At 49.9% G+C, this 22,594-nt stretch overlaps 1 protein-coding gene across 1 annotated transcript; it reads left to right on the forward strand.

Moving 5' to 3' along the window:
- The first annotated feature begins 5,000 nt into the window (after window positions 1–5,000).
- Window positions 5,001–21,526, forward strand: PPP1R3F (protein phosphatase 1 regulatory subunit 3F). Its single transcript, XM_007099352.2, has 4 exons — window positions 5,001–6,018; window positions 15,539–15,594; window positions 16,036–16,115; window positions 19,163–21,526. The coding sequence occupies exons 1-4, from the start codon at window positions 5,012–5,014 to the stop codon at window positions 20,456–20,458; spliced, it is 2,439 nt and encodes an 812-aa protein (XP_007099414.2). The 5' UTR covers window positions 5,001–5,011; the 3' UTR covers window positions 20,459–21,526.
- Window positions 21,527–22,594: the final 1,068 nt, after the last annotated feature.

The following is a 22,594-nucleotide window of genomic DNA, read 5'->3' on the forward strand; positions in this document are numbered from 1 at the left end:
GGGGTTCTCATAGTTTTTTCTCTCTCTTGCTCTCTCTCTCTCTCACTCACTCTGTTTCTCCTCTTCTTGATTATGAGACTTAAACGGAAATTTTGAAATTTTGGGTTTTTTCTTTGCCCTTTACGAGTCATCTGAAAATATGATTTCTTCCCCTCACCACAGAGGTGAGAGGTATCAATGAGATAACAGGGCTCATGAGAAACCACAGTTTTTTAAACAAAAGTGTGTAGAGTTAGAAAAAAAAAAAAACAAGGGAAAAAAACTCAAATAAATCACAGAGGCGTCCCAAGCAGGTAGAGACATCACTCTGTGTGTGTGATGGAACGGGAAACACCAGGGAAAGAAACTGAATAGGACTGGGTTTCCAGAAGCTTTGCTTTGCTCTATGCCTCAGTTTCTCCTTAGGGAGAATTGATATGGTCAGCACTGCTCTTACTGCCCAGGGAGGGGGAGCTCTGCATCCCATCTTCCCACAGAGGGTGAAAAAGTTATTTCACGGAGAAAAATGCAGGGAGTCCGTCTCTACCCCCCACCACCACAATTCACAGAATCTAAGAATCTGAGAATCACTGGCTCCCAGAATCCACTTAGCATCACTGAGTAAGGAAAGGGAGAAAAGTCTTGCCTCATCATGTCGTAGAGCCTGAAAACTCAGACCTGGAGGGTATCCTACAGGGAAGGTCCTGACAAGGCCCCTGGTGTTAACGCATCCATTCTCATGATGGCCAGAGGCCCCCTGGGACCCCAATCTCCTCATAGTCAGGGACACCATGACCTGATGATTCTGAGGCCCTCAGCCTTTGCAATTTTCTACTTCAACAAATCCCAGCTTCCAAGGTTTTAGGATTCTAGATTACCGCCATCATCCCCATAGCTGACATTGATCTCCAGTTTTCCAGGTTCCAGACATAGTGCTGAATGATTCTCACAAATGATCACATTCAGTCCTCACTGCAGCCTGTTGCGGTCCATCTTGTCATCACAGCCATCCTACAGATGGGGAAAACGGAGGTGCCGAGTAGTTGAGCAACTTGCCCAAGATGACAGAGTTGGCAAGTGGGGGCTCTGCCTTCTTTGGTGCCGGGCTTAAAAATCCCCAGGTTTCCTTGACCCCAAAAGTCTTGGGTTTTAAATTCTAGGGAAGTTCTGAGATTTGGAGATTCTTCTGGGGGCTTGAAGCTTGTGAGGTTTTATGGTTGTCCAAGTATTGGTAGCTGCATTTCCTTACTTCAGCAGTGACCCCCTCTAACCAATGGTTAACAGGGGAGACCAGGCCCCAGGGGCTTCTACTGATAGGCTGTGGCTGAGGATCCCAGCCCCCAGTTCCTCAGTGCCCTGCATGGCCCAGGGTTCTGTCATCCAATGTCTACTCCAACTCCTCTGCAAGACTGGCTTCGGGCCTGGGGAAGAGAAATTGGAAACGGCTTTTTATTCACATGATACAAACCCAGTGGCCAAGACCCACTCCTTCATCCCTTCACCTTTTTTCTTCCCCCTGCCACCTCCCAAGTCCTGAAAAAAAGGAGAGCCTCTTTCCTTAACTCAGACTCACCTTTCTGGAAAAGCCTAGAGGGGGCCTGATGGTCTGGCTTTGTGAAGATAAGAAAAAAAAAAAAAAGGTGAATAGAAAAAAAAAGACCTAAAAAAATCAGCCAACAACAACAATTAAAAAAATAAGAAACCAACCCTCCCTACCATTAGTTCAAAACAAGACTTTCACTGGTTGAGGCTTCTGAGTTGGTGGGACACATCTGAAGCCCAAAGATGGCCTGTGTGTGCAAGGCAGCCAGGGGAGGCACCAAAGTGGAATGAGGTTCTCAGATTGGAGGCCTGCAGGGACCTCATGTACGGCAGGGGCTTAACAGGTGTGGCATGTGGTTGTGAGCAAGAGGGTGTGAGAAGCTTGTTGATCAGGAAGAAGTCCTGGGGAGCTGACTTTAGGGATGTTCCCAAAGCTAATGACCCCTTGCTCCTCATGGACTTGGGTCTCAACATTCTTTGTACTCCCTGTGTAACTAACTATAAACTAGACCAGTTCTAGAGGTCAAGGCCTCATTCCTTGCCCCAGGACCTGTCCCCTCTTGAGAGAGGAGGCTGGTTTTCTTTTACAGGGTCAGAGGTGTGAGCTGCATCCTTCTTATACCCACCCTAGGCCATCTCTCCCTTATTGTCACTCACTCCATGAGATGAGTGGCCAGAGAAGTAGGGAGATAGCTGAATGAGGATGGTGGCCTAGAGTACCAGGAGGCCACTTGAGTGGGGCCCGGTGTGTTGGTGGGGTGATGCTACTGCTGCAGAGAGCCAGGACCCTTGCAGAGTGAGGGCAGAGAGGGGCAGGCAGAAGTCACCACCTCCTCTTTGTACTGGACTACATCCTCTTGTGTGGAAGACTTAAAAAAAATTTTTTTTCAGAGAGAGTGAGTAAGTGAGCAGGGGAGAGGGGCAGAGGGAGAGAGAGAGAGGATCTTAAGCAGGCACACTCAGCACAGAGCCCAATGTGGAGCTCAATCCCATGACCCTGGGATCGTGACCTGAGCCTAAATCAAGAGTCAGACGCTCAACTGACTGAGCCACCCAGGTGCCCCTTGTGTGGAAGGCTTCTGGGGGAGAGTACACAGGATTACACAGGCACATCCATGAAAGTCCCCAGAGAAGGGGAGGCCTTTGACAAAGACTTGAAGGAGGTGAGGGATGGAGCCATGTAGACATCTAAGTGACTCCAGAGGAAACAGCCAGCTCAAAGGCCCTGAGGTGGGAGTGTGTGATTTTCTCGACGTCTAGGAAGGTGGTCAGTGTGGTTAGAGTGGTGTGAGCAAGAGGAAGATGGTTTGGAGGTGAGGTCAGAGAGGGGACTTCGGGGTTAGACCATGCAGGACCTTGTAGCTCGTGGTAAGGACTTTGGCTTTTACTCTGAGTAAGGAGGAAGCCACAGGAGGGTTGTGAGTACAGGAGAGACATGAACTGCTTTAGGATTTAACAGGATCTCTGACTGCTGAGTGTAGAACAGACTGTAGGAGTGAAGGTGGAAGCAGAGGCACCAGAGACGAGGAGACTACTGTAATAGTCCAGTGACTGATGATGGTGCTGGCAGTGGAGAGGGTGGATCTGGGAAATATTTTGAATGGAGGGCTGACAGAATTTGTTGAAGGGCAAGAGTCCTGGGGCCAGTCTAGGACACAGATAATACCCTAACAAGAAGTCAGGAAAAAAAATTCTATCTTGTGTAAGCCCCTATTCTTTTGTGATTGTTTTCCTGTTACTTGCAACTGAACATATTCCTTCCTGATCCATGACCTCACCCTGGACACTGAGACTTGAGAAAGGGAGGTGACTAGGGGGGTAACCTTCTCCTTCCTAGGGATGCTGTAAGTCAGAACCTTGCATACAGTAGGTGTTCAGAAAACCCTCCCAGGATGGAGGGGGAAAGTATGAATGGCTCAGTGGGCAAAAGCTACATTTCAGTTTAAGGCAGGACCTTAAAGGGAGAGAGAAAGGATGAGGAAGCAGAAGGAGCAGTGCTTGTGGAAGAGGGAACAGCAGAGCAGAGATGGGGGACAGAAAGAGGGAAGTGAGGCCACTTTGGGGTGTGGAGTGCGAGACAAGAAAGATGGGACTTTGGTTTGTGATTACATTAGTTGATGTCTGCCAACATGTCCAGCAACCAACTCCTGGTGGCATGCAGTCAGGCTCAGTGTTTTGCTGAGCTCAAGTTAGAAAAAGCTCATTTTCCAGAAAAGGTCAACTTCTCATTTGGCCATTCATTCAACAATGGTGCCAGGTCCTGGAGAATGCTGAGGGTGACAATCAAGGACATTCTTGGCTAGTGGCACTGCTCAAACAAAGGTTCCATGCTGGGCAGGGAAGACCCAGTAACTGTGACAGCCGAGTCCGTTTTGCTTTCTTAAACCTCACACTAGGGAGCAGTCTAGGGCATTCATAGCCCTGGGGCAATGAGAAGTCACGAAGGGCTAAGGAGAAGGTAAATCCAACCACAAGACGAACACTCTCCCTAATGGCTGCGTGCATTCTACGGATCTGTGGCCCAAGCACCCTACAGCCCAGACTGTCTACGCACCGTCCCCTCCTCTGGCCTCCTTATTATTGGCTGTTCATCCCCTCCTTCACACAACCTACAACATCCCGGTTGGCTCTGCTCTTTCTCGTCCCGCCTCCGAGTCCTGCGGTCCCGCTACGCTTTCTAGCCTTGGCATTGGTTTATTTCATGCTAGCACCGCCCTTTGAGGGCTTAACTGCCTTCAGTCTGGCTCTCTCATTGGCTATCCGCCATCAATATCTTCCTGGCTCCCGCCTCCATGGTCCACTTCCATTGGGCCTGCCTCTCCAGTCCCGCCTCCGAGGCCGCTCTAACACCGCCCCTTGGTCTCTTTCTAGCCTTTGCATTAGCTAGTTCAGCCCTGGCATCGCCTCCTGAAGGTATAGTGCAAGCTCACAAGACTCCCCATTGGCTCGCTGTAGCTATTATCTTATCGTCATCTCCTTTACGCAACAGGCGCATGGCTCCCCATTGGCTATTTGCAGTTTCTGTCTTCGCGTCCCATCGCCTACGCAACTAAGGGATTTCCTACTTTTCGGGCCTCTCCATTCGCTCCCCATTGCCCCCATCGCCTGTAATCATTCCATTTTCCCCCTCGCCCACATGCCGCTCCCGCTCCTCCACTACCTCTCCTACTTTTGCTCTTTTCATCCCGGGCCTCGCACCACACCTATTTAGCTTCCCCCTCCATTGATTCCCCGACCATCCCGCCTCCTGCACCGCCCACTCTCGGGCATTCTCATTGGCTGCGTGCTTCTCCTGCACTTGAGTCACCGCTACGTCATCCGGGCGCGGCTCCCCATTGGCTCTCTGCTATACCTGTCTCCATCTCGCCGCCTACGCCCCCCGTGAGCCGTAACCCCCTCGCGCTGGCCTTCCCATTGGCTGCCCGCCCTTCCAGGCCCTGCCCCCGCCGGTCCCGCCACCCGTGCCGTCGGTGCCGCCGCCGCCGCCGATATGGCGCGCCCGGCCCCTGTGGAGCCCCCGCTGCGGCATCCCGCGCCCCCCTCGCCGGCTGCGGGCGAGCCCCGCACCTCAGTTGAGGCAGCGGTGGCCCCGCGGAGAGTGCTGTTCGCCGACGAGGCCCTGGGGCTGCCGCTGGCGCAGCTGCGCCGCTACCGGCCGTGGGGCGGGCCCGGGGCGGGCAAGATGGCGGCGGCGGCCGGGCAAGATGGCGACGGCGGCGGGGCTGACGAGGACGACGATGGCGAGGATGGGGATGAAGGGGAGGAGGAAGAGGAAGCTTGCCCTGAGCCCTCGCCGCTGTGCCCCGTCCCCGCTGGCGGGGGGTTTTACCTGGTGCCCACATTTTCGCTGCCGCCTGCGCCGGGCCGTCTGGAGCGCTTGGGGCGCGTCATGGTGGAGCTGGAGGCGCTGCTGCCGCCTCCTGGAGCGGTCCCCGGGGGTGCCGGGGTGTGGGTGCCTGGGGGACGCCCGCCGGTGCTGCGCGGGTTGGTACGTGTGCTGAACCGCTCCTTCGAGAAGGCGGTGCACGTGCGGGCCTCACACGACGGCTGGGCTTCCTTCTGCGACCATCCAGCGCGCTACGTCCCGCGCAGCCCACCGGGGGCAGGAGCGGGAGGACCAGGAGCAGGAGATCCCATCCTGGATCCCGGCCTGGGCCTGGGCTTGGGCCCTGGCCAGGCGTCCGCCTCCTCGCCCGACGATGGCGGCCGCACTGACCGCTTTGCCTTCCAGCTGCCCTTTGCTGAGGGCGCGGGCGATGGGGCGCGCCTGGACTTCGTGGTGCGCTATGAGACCCCCGAGGGCACTTTCTGGGCCAACAACCACGGCCGCAACTACACAGTTCTGCTCCGGATCGCACCCGCTCCCACACCCACTGATGCTGAAGGGCTGCCCCAGCAGCAGCAGCTGCAGCAGCTGGAGCCACAGCCCGAGTGCCAGGGTCCCGTGGAGGCTGAGGCCAGGCAGCTGAAGAGCTGCATGAAGCCGGTGAGGCGCAGGTAATGTCTGCCAGCGCCACCTCCGCCAACACAAGGCTGTGTCTGGGATGGAGGACGAGCATCCCGACCCAGGAACCCTGCAGGCCTGCTCTCCAGGACAGGGAGGAGGGCGCATTCAGTCAGCTAGTCAAAGAGTAATAGAGGCCAAACATATGCTAGGCTCTGTTTTAATTACTGGGGTTTCATTCATTCATTTATTGAATTCCACTGTAAAGCCCTGAACAAGACAGACCTCTTCCCTGCCCTCAAGGATCATACAGGCTCCTATTGGAGACGGTTTGAAGAAAAACAGGCCAGCAGATAAGATACATAGGGATAAGATTAGTTGCTGAGAGGAAAGCGAAAAAAGGGGATAGTTTGGAGGGAATAGCTGCTTTAGAGTGTTCAGGGAAGGCCTTTAAGGAGGTGAGTCTTTGATGATCATAAGAAGAGTCATGCACAGATATGGAGTGGAGGGGAGAAAGTTTGTAGAAAAGGGAACTGGGAGAACTTTTCCAAGGAGTTGCCATTTCAACTGAGTCCTGAATGATAAAAGAGGAGTGGTTATGCACACATATGGGAGCAAGGGTGTTCCCAGGCAGAGGGAACAGTGAGTACAAAGGTCCTGAGTGAGAGTGAGCTTGGCATGAATGATGAGCAGTGTGTGGGAGTGGACAGAACTTCAGTGACATGGTAGTGTGCACCAAGGGCCTTGCCAGTGGGGACAGGGAATCTGATCCCCATTTGACAGAGCAGCAAACCAGGGACCCAGAGGGAGAAACTGGTTGAGGAAGTGATGGCGCCTGGCTTTTCCAGTTCCACCACCACTGACCTTGAAGCCTGTGCATCTCTTTACTGTTAAGTTCTAATCTAGTGTAAGGCCTCCTGCAGGATTGAGGGGCTGAGTCCATGCTCTCCCAGGGAGGCAGTGGCTCTGGCAGAGGCAGAACCAGGTGGGCCTGGACTTGAAGCTCTCCTCCTTCGTTTTTGCCTGTGGCCATTCAGAGCCTGGGAGAAGGAACCAGTTAATCCCAGGAGGCCCTGATAGGAGACTAGGTTTTCTCAATCAAACTAAGAGTTCTTTGAGGGTAGCAGCTAGGCCTGATTCTTTGGAGGGGGTCACCTGAGTCTAGCCTGGGGTAAGTAGTTTCTGTGCACCTGTGGGAAGTGCATACATTTCCCTGCTTCTGGGAGGACTGGAAATGGGGATGGGAAAATGCGTTTGGGACCTTGTATATGCTTGATCAGAAGCCTCTGGTTGCAGCAAGATGTTTGTGGTCCTGGCAAGGCCTTAGGCTGTGAGTGAGTGGTTCAGAAAGGTCTAGCTTGGGGCTGGTGGGCAGATGTGTCTGGGTATGTGAGCAAGCAGGCAAGCACCCACTTACTGACCTGTGAGCTCCATAGTAACCTGAGACTTAGTTTAAAGGGGGCAGGCAGCAGGCCTTTCCTTACAGTGTTAAGAGGGTGGATTCTGACATCAGAGTGCTTCGGTTCAAATTGCAGCCCTGCCATCTGTTGGCATTGTGAGCTTGGCTAACTCATTTGACTGCACTGTGCCTCAATACCCTCATCTGGAAAACAGATAATTATAACCCCTACTTCACAGGAGATGAGTAAAAGCCCTCGGAACTGAACGTGGCTCATAGTCGTGCCAGAAAGTGTTAGGTAGTGTTTATATTTGTATTTAGGGAATCACACGTACAGTTCTTTGGATACCCCTCCCAAATGCTGCTCTGCCTGTCACCTGCTGTGTGGCCTTGCCTCAGTTTCTTCATCTGTAAGCCTCAGTTTTCTCATCTGCTAAAGGGGAATGACAGTCACTTTGGTTGGATTGGATGCAGTGAACATGGGCAAGGTACTGAAGTGCGGTGGTAGCTGTGAAAGATAACAGTGGCCAGCATTTACTGATCTCTGCGCTGAGAGCTTCAAGTCTGTTCCCTCCTGAGCCCTGCTGTGCATGCTGTGTGGTATAGGTGCTATGATTATGCACGTTTAAGAAAGGAGACTGAGGTAGCTCAGGGAGGTGAGCCAGCTTGCTCAAGTCCACTCAGCTAGTGAGTGACAGGACCAGGGAGGACATGCTGGGGGCATATTTTTTTCCTACTCTGGAAGGTCTGACCAGGTTCAGGGAAAATTCTGCATTTCACTCCCAGTGTTCCCAGCAGGTCATGCTTTCCTTTTAACTGTTCTCTCTGTCCCTGCCTCTGTCTCTGTCTCTCTTTCTCTCTCTGTCTCTCTCTCTCTTTGATTTTTTGAGGCATACCTATACAAGGCATACTGCTCTTAAGTGTAGGGTTCAGTGGATTTTTACGTATGCATGTTCTTGTGTAGAGATCACCCAGATCAAGGTTTCGAGTGGTTCCAGTGCCCCAGAATCATCTTCATTTCTGTCATTTCCTAAGTTGTCTTCCCAGGTGGCTGTCATGGGAGCCCTGTCTGTAAGATGCAGCAGTTTGGGTAACAGTTTGGTCATCTTGGAGTGTAAGAGGAAGAGAACAGAGAAATCAAAAGCTCACAGGGCCAAGGTGGGTGGGGAGGGTGTTTTTCTTTTAAAATACATGGGTGGTTTTAAGGAGAAATTGAAGCAGCCCGTTCAGACAATTGTTTTGGTATCTGGCCCCAGGTCTGTGGTTCCTAACATGACTTGTGATATTATTTTAAGTGGGCAGATGGCTTTTGGATAGCTTCTTTATCTTTTGATCTCAGCTCTTGCAAAGGGGAGGTTGCTGCTCATTGCAAGATCAGCGGTAAGATTTTCTTTGTAGGTCGGTGGCTTCCTTGGCGAGTACATTTCAACTTATTATCATTTTAAAAGCCGTGTGCTTCTGGTGACTTGGAGCGCTGTTGAAGAACAGCTGCCCCCTGCGACCCAGCCCTCTTGGGAAATGGTAGCTTGTAGCCGATCTCAGGGGATAGGCTTAACCTGCAGGCGCCCCACAGTAGAGAGCTCCTAGTTCAGAAGTGTTGGCTACAGGCCCACTGTGTGGTGTGCACCAGGCACAGGGCAAGTCTTGGGTAGCCACTGGGATACAGCTCAGAAACCGAAATGGCCACATTCTTTGGATCGCTGGACCAGGCTTTTGATAACCCTTCGGCTCGGAGATGATCCATCAACAAGCATTTGTTGAGGGCCTACTATGTGCTGGGCACAGTGCTAGGTTCAATCGGGGAAAAAGCTGCAGACTGACGCTAAGATGTCAAAGGGTTTAATGGTAGAACTGGGTGGGAGAGGCAGGTACCGAGGGCTTGTATGAGTCTTGGTGGAGCCGCTGCTCTGTGTTGGGCATTTTGCCGAGGGTTTGCATGCACAGTCCTCATCTAATCCTTTCAAAACATTCCTTGGGAGAGAGACTGTTTTTACCCCTCTTTCCTGGATGAGCAAACTGAGGCTCCCAGAGTCCAGAGTCCTAGGGCTGGGTCAGGAGGAGTCCTCCTGGTGTGCCTTGGCTTAGCACCCTTAGGGGTGTCCTATTCCTCTTAAAAATAAAGACCAAGAAAGCTTTAGCATGACCTTCAAGAACCCCCTGCCCTGTCCCGCAGTCTGGCCCACACCGCTACTAGTCTCACACTGTCCTCTGCCTTCTGAGGTCCTGTCACTGCGCTCTTAACAAGGTACCTTACCCCTTCCTGCCTCAGGGCCTTTGCCCTTGCCGTTTCCATCACCAGGAATGTTGGTCCTGTGCTCCTTGTAGTCTCCTCATTTTGATCCTTCAGTTCTAAGAGTACTTCCTCTGGGAAGCCTGTCCATTCCAACATCTTCAGGCCCCAAAGTTGTTATAGCACAGACAGCCAAATAGGCAAGTCCAGCTGGAGAATGTCAGTCACATGGCAGAACAGCTGTATGTTGCCACCAATTTAGGATCATTTCCTACCCTGCCTGGAAGTCCTATTATATTTTTCTGATCCACTCTTGTCTCCACCTTGATGTGACTCAAATGTTCTTTACCTTCAGAATTTACTTCCTGCTTCAAGAAACAGAATGAGGTCATAAGAATGGAACTCCCCACAACTTGCAGCCCCCAAAGCCTGCAAACTAAGTTCCCTCCCTTGTGTTACAGGGGAGGAGGGTACCATTTTCCTCCCCTCAGGCCAGTTCCCCAACTTGTGCCCTGGCTTCTGTTTTCTGCCACTTGCTCCAGAACCTGACCCTTTCCTGGCAGCTTTTCACCGCCCTCCTCACTGATCCTCTATTTCAGCCTTTGTACATGCCAGTGTGTCTACTGTCTTAAAAACTTGTCCTTTGACCCTACCCCTGACCCTGCTACTCCCGGCCAGCACCTAATCACCTCCCTCCCCTTCATTGCTGACCCTCCTCTAAAGAGTTGCCTACTCTCTCCTCCATTTGCTTCAGCCCCCCACATCTACAGATTCCATAGGTGGTTTTTGGCTTTCTTTTTGAAGTGGTTGAGCACTCCTACTTAAAACACTGTCTTCCTTTGCCTTGGGACCACGCTCTGCTGCTTTTCCTCTTAACTTTCTGGCCCTTCTCCTTGCTCTTTCCTTCAGCCTCACATAGCCAAACTCCATGTCTCCACTTGGCTGATGTCCCAAAGGTGCCTCCCTTGTTTGAGACTGAATCCATCACCTCCCCAATGGTGTTCCTGAGTGGCCTCTCCCCTACCCATCCCTTGCTTATCTTCCTTCTACGCATCCTAAGCCCATCCTGACCCTGGAGTCTAGGCCAGGGCCCTTTGTTCTAGGGCATTCTTCCTTTCCTGAAGGTACTGACCTCAGTTTGTAGTTAGACCTTCATTAGGGGATTACTGGACGACCCTCTCTGCCCTCTTAGACTGTAAGCTCCGTGAGGGGTAGGGACATGGTCTGCTTTTGTTCACCACTGTATTCCTACAGGGCCTGCCACAGTGCCTGGCACTTAAAGGTGCTCAATAAATGTTTGTTGAAAGAATGAGTGTGAGTTATTTTTTTAAATGTCTTCCTCTACATGAAATTGTAAGCTTCCTAGTTGAGTGTGCTCACCATTGTGTCTCCAGGGTCTGTCACTGGGCTGATGTGCAGTGAGACCTCAAATGATTTTTAGGTCCCCCGTTGCTGAATGGATGGGGACCCAACTTGCTATCTGAGTTTGTAGTCTTAGGGGAAACTAGAACAATTACAGTTGAAACAGGACAGGCCAAGGGCCATCTTAGTTGTTTGGAAAGTGAGGGTTTAGTGAGAAAGTGATCATCTTTGACTCCACAGGAAATTGGTAGGCCATCATGGTTAAGGAAGTGGACTGAGGCCACACACTATAGAAGTGGAGGAGCCGGGATCTGAGCTAGGGTGGTCCCGCTCTAGTTCTCCAGTTCTTAACTGCTGTACCAGGCCGGGTGGTGCGTCTTACCAGCTGGGCATTGCTGGGCAAGTTGCTTTCCTTTTCAGAGCCTCAGTTTCCCTTGGTGGAAATTTGGAGGGGATTACTGTTTGTTAGCACTTCATAAGCAATTTCCCACTATTTTCTTAATCCACCCAGCAGCCCTCTGAGGTAGGTATTACCATTATACCTTCTTCGCAGATGAGGAAACTGAGGCATAGAGAGGTTATATAACTTGCTCCAGGTCACACAGCTGGTAGGTGGCAGAGCTGAGGCTATTCAAAATTACATGTCCTGACTCCTTACTGAGATGGGAAATCCATTTCCTGGGTTCCAACAAATATTAAAGAAAAAGAACTAGCATAGGAAATAATCAGTGTGCATCACAACATGTAGTGAAGGTAAGTGTTTCATTCAAAGAACAACTGCTTTTCAGTTCTGTGTAAGTATGTATATTCACACATGTATGGGTGTTGCTGGGTTACAATGTAAAATGTATTTCTTATTGTGGGTCACGGCCAAATGAATAAAGTCATTGCTGTAAAAGAAGCTCATAGCACAGATAAACAGCTCTCCCTCCACCCTGCTGGATGGGCTGTTAAGTCCCAGGGTTGACACCAGCACACAGTGTGGCTGGGGAAGGCAGAGCGGTGCCCCACATAATATGGTGGCTTTCACAGCCGCTTCAAACCCTGTTCTTTTCAGAAAGCAGATGGCTTGGAACCGGAATTCCAAGTATCGGAGGGCAGGTTTCTGAAGCCACCCGACCCCTGGAGAGTCAGCGTTCTCTTCTAGTTGACTGCATGGGAGCTGGGGTCTGCTGACTTTCCCTCTGGGTGTCAGCTCATGACCCACTTTGGGCTGGCCAAGTTCTTTGAAAACAGCGTTGGGGTGCTCACGGAGGACTTGGGGCGGTGCTGGCAGAGATGTGACTGCTCATTGAAAGTCTGCTTTGCTCCTCTCCTTTGGGGGTTGTCAGCCCTCTCTTGCTCTCTGCCTCTGGCAATGCACTTTTTTTTTGGTTGTGTCTCTGCTGGCCCAGGCTGGGGCCAATGGCACCTCTTTCTGAAATCTCACCTTCTGGTCTCCCCGGGTGCCATCTGAGGTGAGTGGTCACCGAGTTTCCTGACTGCAGGAGGAATTTTCACCCCCAGGAGGCTGGCACGCAGGCCCGGCGTGGCTCCTTCTAGGCTGTGCTGTATTGACTAGTTCTCGAGAACACCCAAAGGATGCATCCCAAGGGGTTCCCAGGCCTTTCCCCGGCCCGCTACTGCCCACTGCCCTTGAGCAGATACCACGTGGCATTTGTGGGGCTAGTGCCAAAAGAGCAGGTTTCCTTCTCGAAAATTAGCAAGCACCCTGGAGGTACAGTTTTGTTCTTAATCTCCTCCCTCCCCATTTTTCTGAGAAGCCCTCTTCTCTGTTACTGATCAATGAGTCAGTACACACTTGTACTCCATTTCTCTTACTATCCTCCTTTTGATTAAAGTCATAGCTGCCCCTGAATGTTTACTGTGAAAGACAGTTCAAAGATACTTAGTTTCTTTTTTTTTTTTTTGTTTCAGCCCACAGTTTCAAACACTGTCTTCAAAATGGAGCCCTCTTTGGATTGTTATCAGCGTGGTGTGTAGTTAGTGGGTGTAGAGACATGGTTCCTTGAGCCTCAGTTTCCGCATTTGTAAAAAGGGAAGGGTGTTGCTTTGAAGGATAGATGTGACGGTTTTCAAATGACTTGGTGTATCAATGAAAAGGGCCCACGTTGGAGGAGATGAACAATAAAAGCTTGTGCCTTCTGCTTTCATGTCTCTGACTTCAGAGGTAGGGAGAGTGACCTATGTACTTCTGCTGACTTTGTGCATCTTGGGATCGGCTGAATTGCTTGACCTGATTTTTGGATGTTCCCCCTCTTCTCACGCTCCTCAGCTGCGGAAGAGATGCTCTGGGGGCTGAGGGATTTGTTTTGTATTTGTTTTTCTTCTCTCTCTTCTCCCTTCAACTGAACTGTGGAGCTCTTTCTTTTCCTCCTGCTTTTCTCTCTCACATACATCTAGGACCCCGGAGTGGTATTTAGAAGCCTGGTTGCTGTGCATGTCAGCACTGGGCCACATGACAGGGGACAGCTTGCCTGGTCCTGCCCCTGGGAGGGAGAGCTGCCCCTCTGTGTGTCTGTGGGTCTTCTTGAAGAGGCTTGCTTTAGAAGATCCTAGGAAGATGACATTTTATCTAATGGAGGACGATGCCAGCAAGTCAGTAGAAATTGTGTTAGGCCACAAGTCCAAAGACGTGGATTTTAAACTTACTGGGGGACTGGTGTAGGACCAAGCTGGTTTGTTCCAAATCCCCCCTTTTTTTTTATCTGTGATGCTCAGGCGTTAGTGGCTGGGCTTCCAGAGTCACTCGCTCCAGGGCCTTGTAATATTCAGATTCAAATGCTTTTGGTGGGATGCATGAGCCATAGTCCATGGAGAAAGACAGATGGTTCCTTCTGGAGCTTCCAGACTCTAGATCCATGTACCTGGTTCAGATTTCCTCCCTGAGGCATCTTTCAGCCACTTCTGTGTCTGGTGGTCTCCTAGCCACATGTCCCAAGATGGCAGGGAAACTGGGAATGAATATATGGGCAAAAAACAGGTTCAAAGAAAAGCCTGAATGAAAGAAGAGGGAGAGATCTTGTCTATTATTGCTACCCCCATCTACTTCTGGAAAGGATCAGAGATGGGGTTGAGGTAAGACCCCAGTTTCCCTCGTCCAGGAAGTAGCAGTTGGTTGATCAAGAGCACAGATTTAGACATAGGAGCTGGAAGGCTTAGGTTTCAATCCTCGCGGCATGACCTTGAGCCGTTTACTTGGCTTTCTGCTTCATCATCTGTGAGGTGAAGATAATACTGCCTACTTCAGAGGATTAAAAGTACCTACCTCAGGATTGCTGTGAGGATTAAATTAACGTATGTGAAGCACACAGAACAGTGCCTCACATCATAGTAAGTATTATATTCAGGTCAGTTAGTGGTACTTGGTTTTTGTGAGGTCACTGATTGTTTTCAAAAAGTTGCAACCATCTGCAGAAATGTCAACATCATCATATTACCTTTTAGAAGAAAAAGGTCGGAGCCATTGCCTCAGCTCCTCTCCGTCCCTGCACATGTTTTTGTTAATGCTTCCCTCTCATTTGCCTTAATGTATAAACATTTGATACTCATTTCTGAGAATGAGAACAGTGATTTCTCTGTGATCCCTGTAACCCACCCCCACCCCCCTGGCAGAGGCTGGCTGAAATACACTTAGCTTATGCCACTTAGACCTCGGGCCTGACTTGCCTGGTGGAGGAGGACCAACACTAGTAGATATCTATAGTTGATCCACCCCTGCTCTGTGCCAGGCCCTGGTGTCTGGCTTGATGTCTTCATTTCTCTTGACTGCCCTGTGCCTGGTGTGCACATCCTGGCTCTCCTGTGCTCTGTTTTAAGGTGAGGAGGTTAAGGCTCTGAGAGGTTAAGTGGCCTGTGAGGCTGACATGGTGATGGGTGGAGGGTTGGTGGAGGGACCCCGGCCTTTGTGAGCCTGGGTTACTTCCTTTTTCTGCTGGCCTCCATCCTGTTCTCCAGTTGCTTCCTTTCTCCCCTCTGCTGCTTTCCGAGTCCTACAGTCTTCACCTGCCCTTTCTTGGAAAAAGTGGGTTCCTTTACAACTGGGAATATACCCTACAGAAACGATCCAACATGTTCATAAAGCTATGCCCAACAATGTCTGCTGTAGCCTGCTTTGTGAGAGCAAAACGAAGGAAACAAGTTAGTTGCTCAGTAGGATGGGAATGGGTACATACATTATGGTGAGCCTATATGATGGTAAACAGCCATTGCAAACGTTTGCAAAAGTGTATTAGTGATGCTTATTACTGCTAAATGGACAAAGCCAGCTGTGAAATTATGTCTGCAGAATCTAAGGGATTTCGTTGACTCTGCAATGAAATTTTCCAAAATGGTAATCGCAGTTGCCTTTGGCTGATGTGTGACTTCTTTCCCTGCTTCTTTCTGCTTTCCTGTGTTTCATAAAACTTCTAGAGTGAGCACGTAGGGCTTTTCTAATCAGGGGATAAAAAGAGGTGGCAGAAGGGAAAACAGCCACTGTCACATGAGGGTGGGCCACCACAGAGGCTCAGAAGGTGCCAGTGGGTGGCAGGACTGGCCTCTGGGGACATCAGATCCATGCATTCTCCCTTTTGTCCCACAGGCCTAATGAGGAAGAGCTGAGGATGAAGAACACCGATGATAACCCCCCTGCTGTGGGTAAGCAATTGGCAGGCTTTGGGGGTTTTAGCCATTTCTTTCTTTTTGAAACATTTTTAAATGTTTACTTTTTGAGAGAGAGAGAGAGTATGAGCGGGGGAGGGCCAGAGAGAGAGGGAGACACAGAATCCGAAGCAGGCTCCAGGCTCCGAGCTGTCAGCACAGAGTCTGCCATGGGGCTCGAACCCATGGACCATGAAATCGTGACCTGAGCCAAAATCGGACGCTCAAGCGACTGAGCCACCCAGGCGCCCCTACCATTTCTTTCTTTCTCCCTGTTTTCTTTCTTACAAATTAAGAGGTGCTCTCTGCCTTAGACTAGCACAGAAAGCTTCAGAGGCAAAACTGCCAAGTGGCCAAAAGACCAGATTTACTTAACTAAACCGGGCCTGCTCGGACACCTGCCTCACCCCAATGCTGCCCTTCTCTTATCTCCAACAGAACGCCCTAATGTCCAGGAGTCATTGGGTCCCCTGGTGGCCCCCACCCCTCTCCGTCCATGGCCTCAGATGACACTTCAGGTAAGTAGGCTCTGGCAGCCTGTGGATGGACAGCCCAATGGGAGACTGGGTGGTGGGGACTGACTTGCTCTAGGTCTATCCTAGGTCGGAGGGAGTCCCCCCTTGCAAATCAGAACCTGATGGCGGAGGAGTAGGGTGCAGTTATTCACTTGAACTTATAGAAATGTCATTTGTTAATTTAGCAAATATTTATTGACTGCTTGCTCTGTGCCAAGCAGTTATGGATGCTGGGAATATGGTAGTGACCAAAAACGCTGTCTTCATGGGGCTTACTAGCATTTTAGTGGAGTGAGACATGACAAAACAAAATAATAGTTAAAATATATGGCATTTTATTTTATTTTATTTTTTAGAAGGTTAAAAATTCTTTTAGAGAGCAAGAATGGAGGAGAGGGGCAGAGGGAGACAGAGAGAGAGAGAGAGAGAGAGAGAGAGAATCTTAAGCAGGCTCCATGCTCAGCACAGAGCCCGATGTGGGGGCCAATCCCATGACCCTGGGATCATGACCTGAACCAAAATCAAGAGTCAGATGCTCAACCCACTGAGCCACCCAGGTGCCCCAAAATGTAGGGTATTTTAGATGATGATGAGTGCTAAGGAAAAAAAAATTAAGGGATGGGTGGGGAGTGTGTGTGTGTGTGTGTGTGTGTGTATGGTATGTGCACGGGTGAGACACAGCCACACACACACGGGTGGAGGGAAGTTTTGTGAGTTTAGATCCAGTGGCCAGGGGAGTCCTTAGTGGTGAGATTTGAGCAAAGATCTGGAGAGGGTGAAAGTGAGCCATGCAGATAACTAGGGGAAGAACATCCCGGGCAGGTGCGAAGTCCCCTGGCAGGGCCATGACGAATGTGTGTGAGGAACAGCAAGGAGCAGTGGCCAGGAGGGGGGAGCAGCAGGGGGTGAGGTCAGACAGGGGGTGGGGGACAGATTGTGTAGGGTGTCATGGGCCATGGAGAGAGCTCTGATTTTACTCTGAGTGATGGAAGAGCCACAGAAAGGTCGTGAGCAGAGGAGGGCCATGATCTAACAGGATTTAACAGGCTCCCTCTGGCTGCTGTGAGGGAAATAGGCTGTAAGGGTGAGGGCAGGAGCAGGGGGACGGTGAGGGGGAGCCTACTGCAGTGATCCAGGCAAGCGGTGCGGTGCTGGCAGGGATATATAGAGAGAGATTCTGGAGATGTATGTTACTGTGTATGTGTATGTGTGTTTTAACTTTTTAGTACAAAGATTTTCAAACATACAGAGAAGTAAAGAGACTAGTATAATGAACACACATACATTCATCACCCAGGTTCAACAAATTTCAGCACTTGTCCATTCCTACTTTTTCCTTACTCCCTCTCCCCCATTTCCTATGGAATTATTTTGGAAAAAAAATCCAGGCATTATCTTATCCATAAAGACTTCAGTTTGTATCTCAGAAAATTAAGCACTCATAAAAAAACCACATACACTTGATGCAACATCATGCCTCAGGAAGTTAACAGTCAATCTTTAGTATCATGAAATATTTGATCAGTGTTCAAATTTCCTTATCTCATAGGCATTGTGAGACCCAAACCAGGTCAACACATTGCATTTAGTTGATGAGTCTTTTTAGATTTTTAAATCTCCCCCACTTTTTCTGGCAATTTGTTTGTTGAAGAAACCTTGTTTGTCCTTTAGAGTTTCCCACAGTCTGGTTTTGGCTGATTGTATTCATGTGGAAACACCTTTCTTATTCTATTAATATATTAATTCCATTTAATTGGTATGCTCTATTAAATTGAATTAATTTATTTAACTATCAATTTTGTTCAATTGATTTATTAAATATAATCTATTATTATTAAACTAATTTAACTAGAATGGGGCTCTATTGAATTCTCTTATTCCCATTTCATTTATTAACTGGAATTCCTCTCTAAAAAAAAACTTTCTCGTATCAGCCATTTGGCTACCTTGAGGGTATATAGTTTATGCTGAAAAAGCTGTATAAATACTTAATTTTTTCCCTTTTGTTTACCAGTTTTCAGAAGTAATGAACTTCTCCAAGGGTGACCAATTAAAGGATTTTTGGTTTTGGGGTATTATTAACTCATGAATTTTAAACATATTTAATAAGTTTCAATCCATTGCATTTATTTGTTTTGATGCTTGAATTGAACTATCTCTGGTCAGTGTGAACTTACTTACATTGGTTCCAGATTCCTTGTGAACCCACTCCCCATCCTTCTTTGAATACTTCCTTACACGGTGGAATGACAGTATGGCCTAGACTCATCTTGGGCTTTCCCTGCCTCACACCTGAAAGCAGCCATTTATTTAAAAAAGCTCTGGTTCCTTTTAGTGGAGAATGGTATTTAGAAATCAAGATCTGGGTGCTAGATGTTTTTGTTGCTGCTAGATTGGTCATTGTTGCTAGGCCTTGTCAAAATAAATTTGTTTTAATTATTTTTTTTAACATTTATTCAGTTTTGAGAGACAGAGAGCACAAGCAGGGGAGGGGCGGGGGGGGGGCAGAGCATGAGTTGGGGAGGGGCAAAGAGAGAGGGAGACATAGAATCCGAAGCGGGCTCCAGGCTCTGAGCTGTCAGCACAGAGCCCGACGTGGGGCTCAAACCCACGAACCGCAAGATCATGACCTGAGCCAAAGTCGGACGCTTAACCGACTGAGCCACCCAGGTGCCCCAAAATAAATTTGCTTTAAAAGAGAAAACACATGAACACATATGGATATTCTAGATATGTTTTGGACACCAACCAACAATATTTACTGACAGCCATTCACCAAACATTGGTGCTCACGGAATTCCTTAGCTTTATGATCTGCAAGAAGCCCCCTTTTCCTACATCTGATTGTGTTATTTTAATACAGATGACATAGTCTTTCGAGTTTGGAGAATTATAGAGGGCTCCTTAAGGAGTGTTTATTTGGAAACACCTGTGGGGCTGGGTGTGGGCTGTCACCAGCTCTCACTGTCTCTGCTTGTCCCAACCCCTCCTCTACTTCTTTCCTTTCCCTTTCTCTCCCCTCCTGCCCTGCCCCCTCCCAATGGCTCTAGGTTCCTGAAGTTACAGTGACTGGCAAACCCCCAGAGGAAGGTGACGTTCCTAGAAGCAATCCGCCCTTGGCTTTCACAGAGGTCCCCCAGGCACCAGTCATCAGGATTCTCCCCTCTTCCTCTCACTCTGGCCTGGGTGGCTTCCCCAGGGACCAGGCCTCAGGGCCCGATGCAAGTGAGGGGGCAGCCGGGCCTCTCCTGGAACCCAGCCAGCAACAGGTGGAGGCCACGTGGGAAGTATCGAGAGAGAATGGAGGGGGCCGAAAGGACTCCGTCGTGGGGGCCATTATGGATGAACCCCCTGGGGGTCTGGAGGTCGTGAGTGGGTTGGAGGAGCTGCTTGGCGAGGACACCATTGACCAAGAGCTGGAGCAGCTCTACCTGTCTCACCTGAGCCGCCTGCGGGCTGCTGTGGCTGCAGGTGGGATAGGAGGTGGTGGGGAGGGCCCCACAGATGGGGGGGTGTCCCCCAGCCATCCCCTGGGCATACTCACGGACCGCGACCTGATCTTGAAGTGGCCTGGCCCTGAGCGGGCTCTGAACAGTGCCCTGGCTGAGGAGATCACACTGCACTATGCCCGGCTGGGGCGTGGTGTGGAGCTTATCAAGGACACTGAGGATCCTGATGAGGAGGGGGAGGGTGAAGAGGGGCTTTCCATTATACCCTCCAGTCCAGAAGGGGATACCCCCAAGGAATCACCTCCGGAAATCCTCTCTGGGGCCCATTCTGTGGTAGCCACTATGGGAGATGTGTGGCTCCCGTGGGCAGAGGGCTCGGGATGTGACAGCACCGTGGTTCTGGGTACAGAGGGTCAGTTCGCTGGGGCTCCAGAAAAGGGGTTGGGCAAGGACACTGATTCTTTGCACATGAATAAGGTGACAGCTGGGGTGACTAGGTCCCTGGGTGGGAAAGAAGGCCGCAAGGAGTTTACCACTGAGTGGGCAGGCAGCCTCGTTCCTATATCTGGCAAGGAACCAGCTGCCCCAGCCCTATGGAGGCAAGGTCTCACCAACCTTAGTCCCTCGGGGGCTGAAGTCTGCCCTTCCAGTTTGGCCAGGCCCCACGTGAGCTCCCAGGATGAAAAGGGTTCAGGCCCAAGCCTTGAGCCCCTAAAGAGGTCACCCACCTTAGCAACTCCTGCAGAATGTGTGTGTGTATTGCCTCCCCAGCTCTGGGGGCCCTTGACCCAGACTCTGGGGGTCCTGGCTGGGTTGGTAGTTGTCCCTGTGGCTCTGAACAGTGGTATGTCCCTGCTGGTGCTTGCACTGTGCCTCTCTCTGGCCTGGTTCTCGTAGGAGCTGCTTGTGGGGAGCAGCAGTAGCAGGCATTCCCCTCTCTGGGATCTGGGGAGAGGCAGTCCCTGCACCACCCCCAGGGGCTTCAGATGGTACATGTGGCCTATATAGTGAGGGGTCTTTTGCTTCTGAGGATGCCCTACTGAAGAGAGACCTTCCTGTCCCTGAGGTCTTGTTGGCACAGGGCTCCCTGTGGTGACACTAGTGGAGGGGAACAGGGCAAGGTGGATGGTGTGAGATAACTTTCAGAAAGGAACTGGGCATGTCCTCCCTCCCCCCCCCCCAAGCCTGTATTTATTTTTGTATAATTCTCTGGATGAGGGAGAGTGGTCGTGAGCTGGTCTTGGGGCACAATTACCCAGAGATATATTTATTAACAGCCAACCTGTGCAACCTGCTGGAGCTTTATTTTTAATTTAATTTATATAGAGTACCTATTATTATATGCCACAATAGAGCTCTATGAGAAATGATGTGTCTTTCTGTGCCATGTTCTCCTGTTTGGGCCTGAGCGTGTGGGGTGGTCGTGTTCTGTGGGAGGATGAAGGTGGGGAGGGGGGCATGAGACATGGTCATGCCTGTTGCTGCTGCTTCAGTGTATCCTTGAGGATCTGTGTCACCTCACCTCATGGGCCTACTCCGTGTGGTCCAGTGGTCTTGTGGGGGAGGCAGGTCCTTTGGTCTTTTCCATATTCTGCCAGGGAGGGAGGAAGAGTGGTTGCCACATGAGGGTTTGGTGTCAAACACGTAGCTGTGGTCCACCATAGATGTGGGGATACCAGTTTTGAATCAGCCACAGTTTTGAGGTTACCGGGAGAAAAAACAGCCTTTGACATCAGGAGGGAGACCCCTCTCCCCACTCCACCCCCCAAGATTGGGAAGGTCTCAGAAATGTACTGTGAAGAATTCATACTGGAGTTGCTGTCCACAGACATTGCATTTCTAACTTGAAACAGGAAACTCAGAAGCTTTGACAGAAAAGATAGATATATTTACTGCATGCAAATAAAAATCTCTACATAGCAAAATAAAACCATATATTTATTTACCTCCCCTCATAGCAAAATTTTATACCAGCTTTCTTCAGTTCTCTTCCAGGGCCCTGGTGCTTTTCTGAAACAGCTCCAATCAGATTGCTTGTCTGACCACATCAGCAGAAGTGCTGAAGTCACTGGTGATATTCACATTGGTATATCAATGGCCACATCCCAGACTTCATCTTACTTGACCTATTGGCAGCATTTAACACAGTTGGTCATCCCCTCAACCTTGAAAGCCTTCTTTACTTGGTTTCCAGGACAGCACATTTGCCTAGTTTTCCTCTTTCCTCATCGGCCACTCTTCTAGAATAGTGCTTGGCACATAGGAGGTACTCAGTACATACCTACTGAATGAAATAATTGAAGGAACAGATAAATCTATGTGGGGAAATACAGAGACATGGCTAGAGAGCTTAACTGGCCATTCAGTGGTCAAAAGCTCAGTTCCGTTCCACTGACATTGACTGACCGCCTTTGCTCTGGGGACGCAGAGGAAGAATCTCACAGTCTAGTGGGGGAGACAGATACAGAGAAAGGATTTTAGTGCAGTGTGGTTGGTGCATTTGCAGTGATGGGGGTCCCAGGACAGATGCTCAGCCCACTGTGGGGACTCTGGAAACCTTTTTGGAGGGTATGGTGTCTTAACTGAGTTAAAATATGAGAAGGAATACATCAGGTAGTGAAGGGGAAGAGAGGGAAGTCCAGTCAGAAAGAATAGCATTTCAGAGGTCTGGAAGTGGAAAATAGCTACTGAAAACAAATTCAACACCCACTTATTTCACCTGCCTTTCAATGAGGATATTCTGACTTGGTCAAATACCAAATTCCAGACATGTGTCCATCATCTTCCATTGATGTGATAATTTGCTCAATGTCAAAAAAGGCAACTTTATGCCAACTGGATTGAAAAATTAGATTAAATGGACAAATCACTCAAATTACTACAGACCTGTGACTTGCCAAAATTGTCTCGAAAAAGGAAAAGTTGAGCAGTCCTATGACCGTTAAAGGTAATAGAACCTATAGCCCAAAATCTTCTCACATGGAAACTCTGGGTCCAGATGGCTTCCCTGGTGAAATACTCAAGGAACAAATA

Source organism: Panthera tigris, chromosome X (genome assembly GCF_018350195.1).
Source record: "Panthera tigris isolate Pti1 chromosome X, P.tigris_Pti1_mat1.1, whole genome shotgun sequence".
NCBI lineage: Eukaryota > Metazoa > Chordata > Mammalia > Carnivora > Felidae > Panthera > Panthera tigris.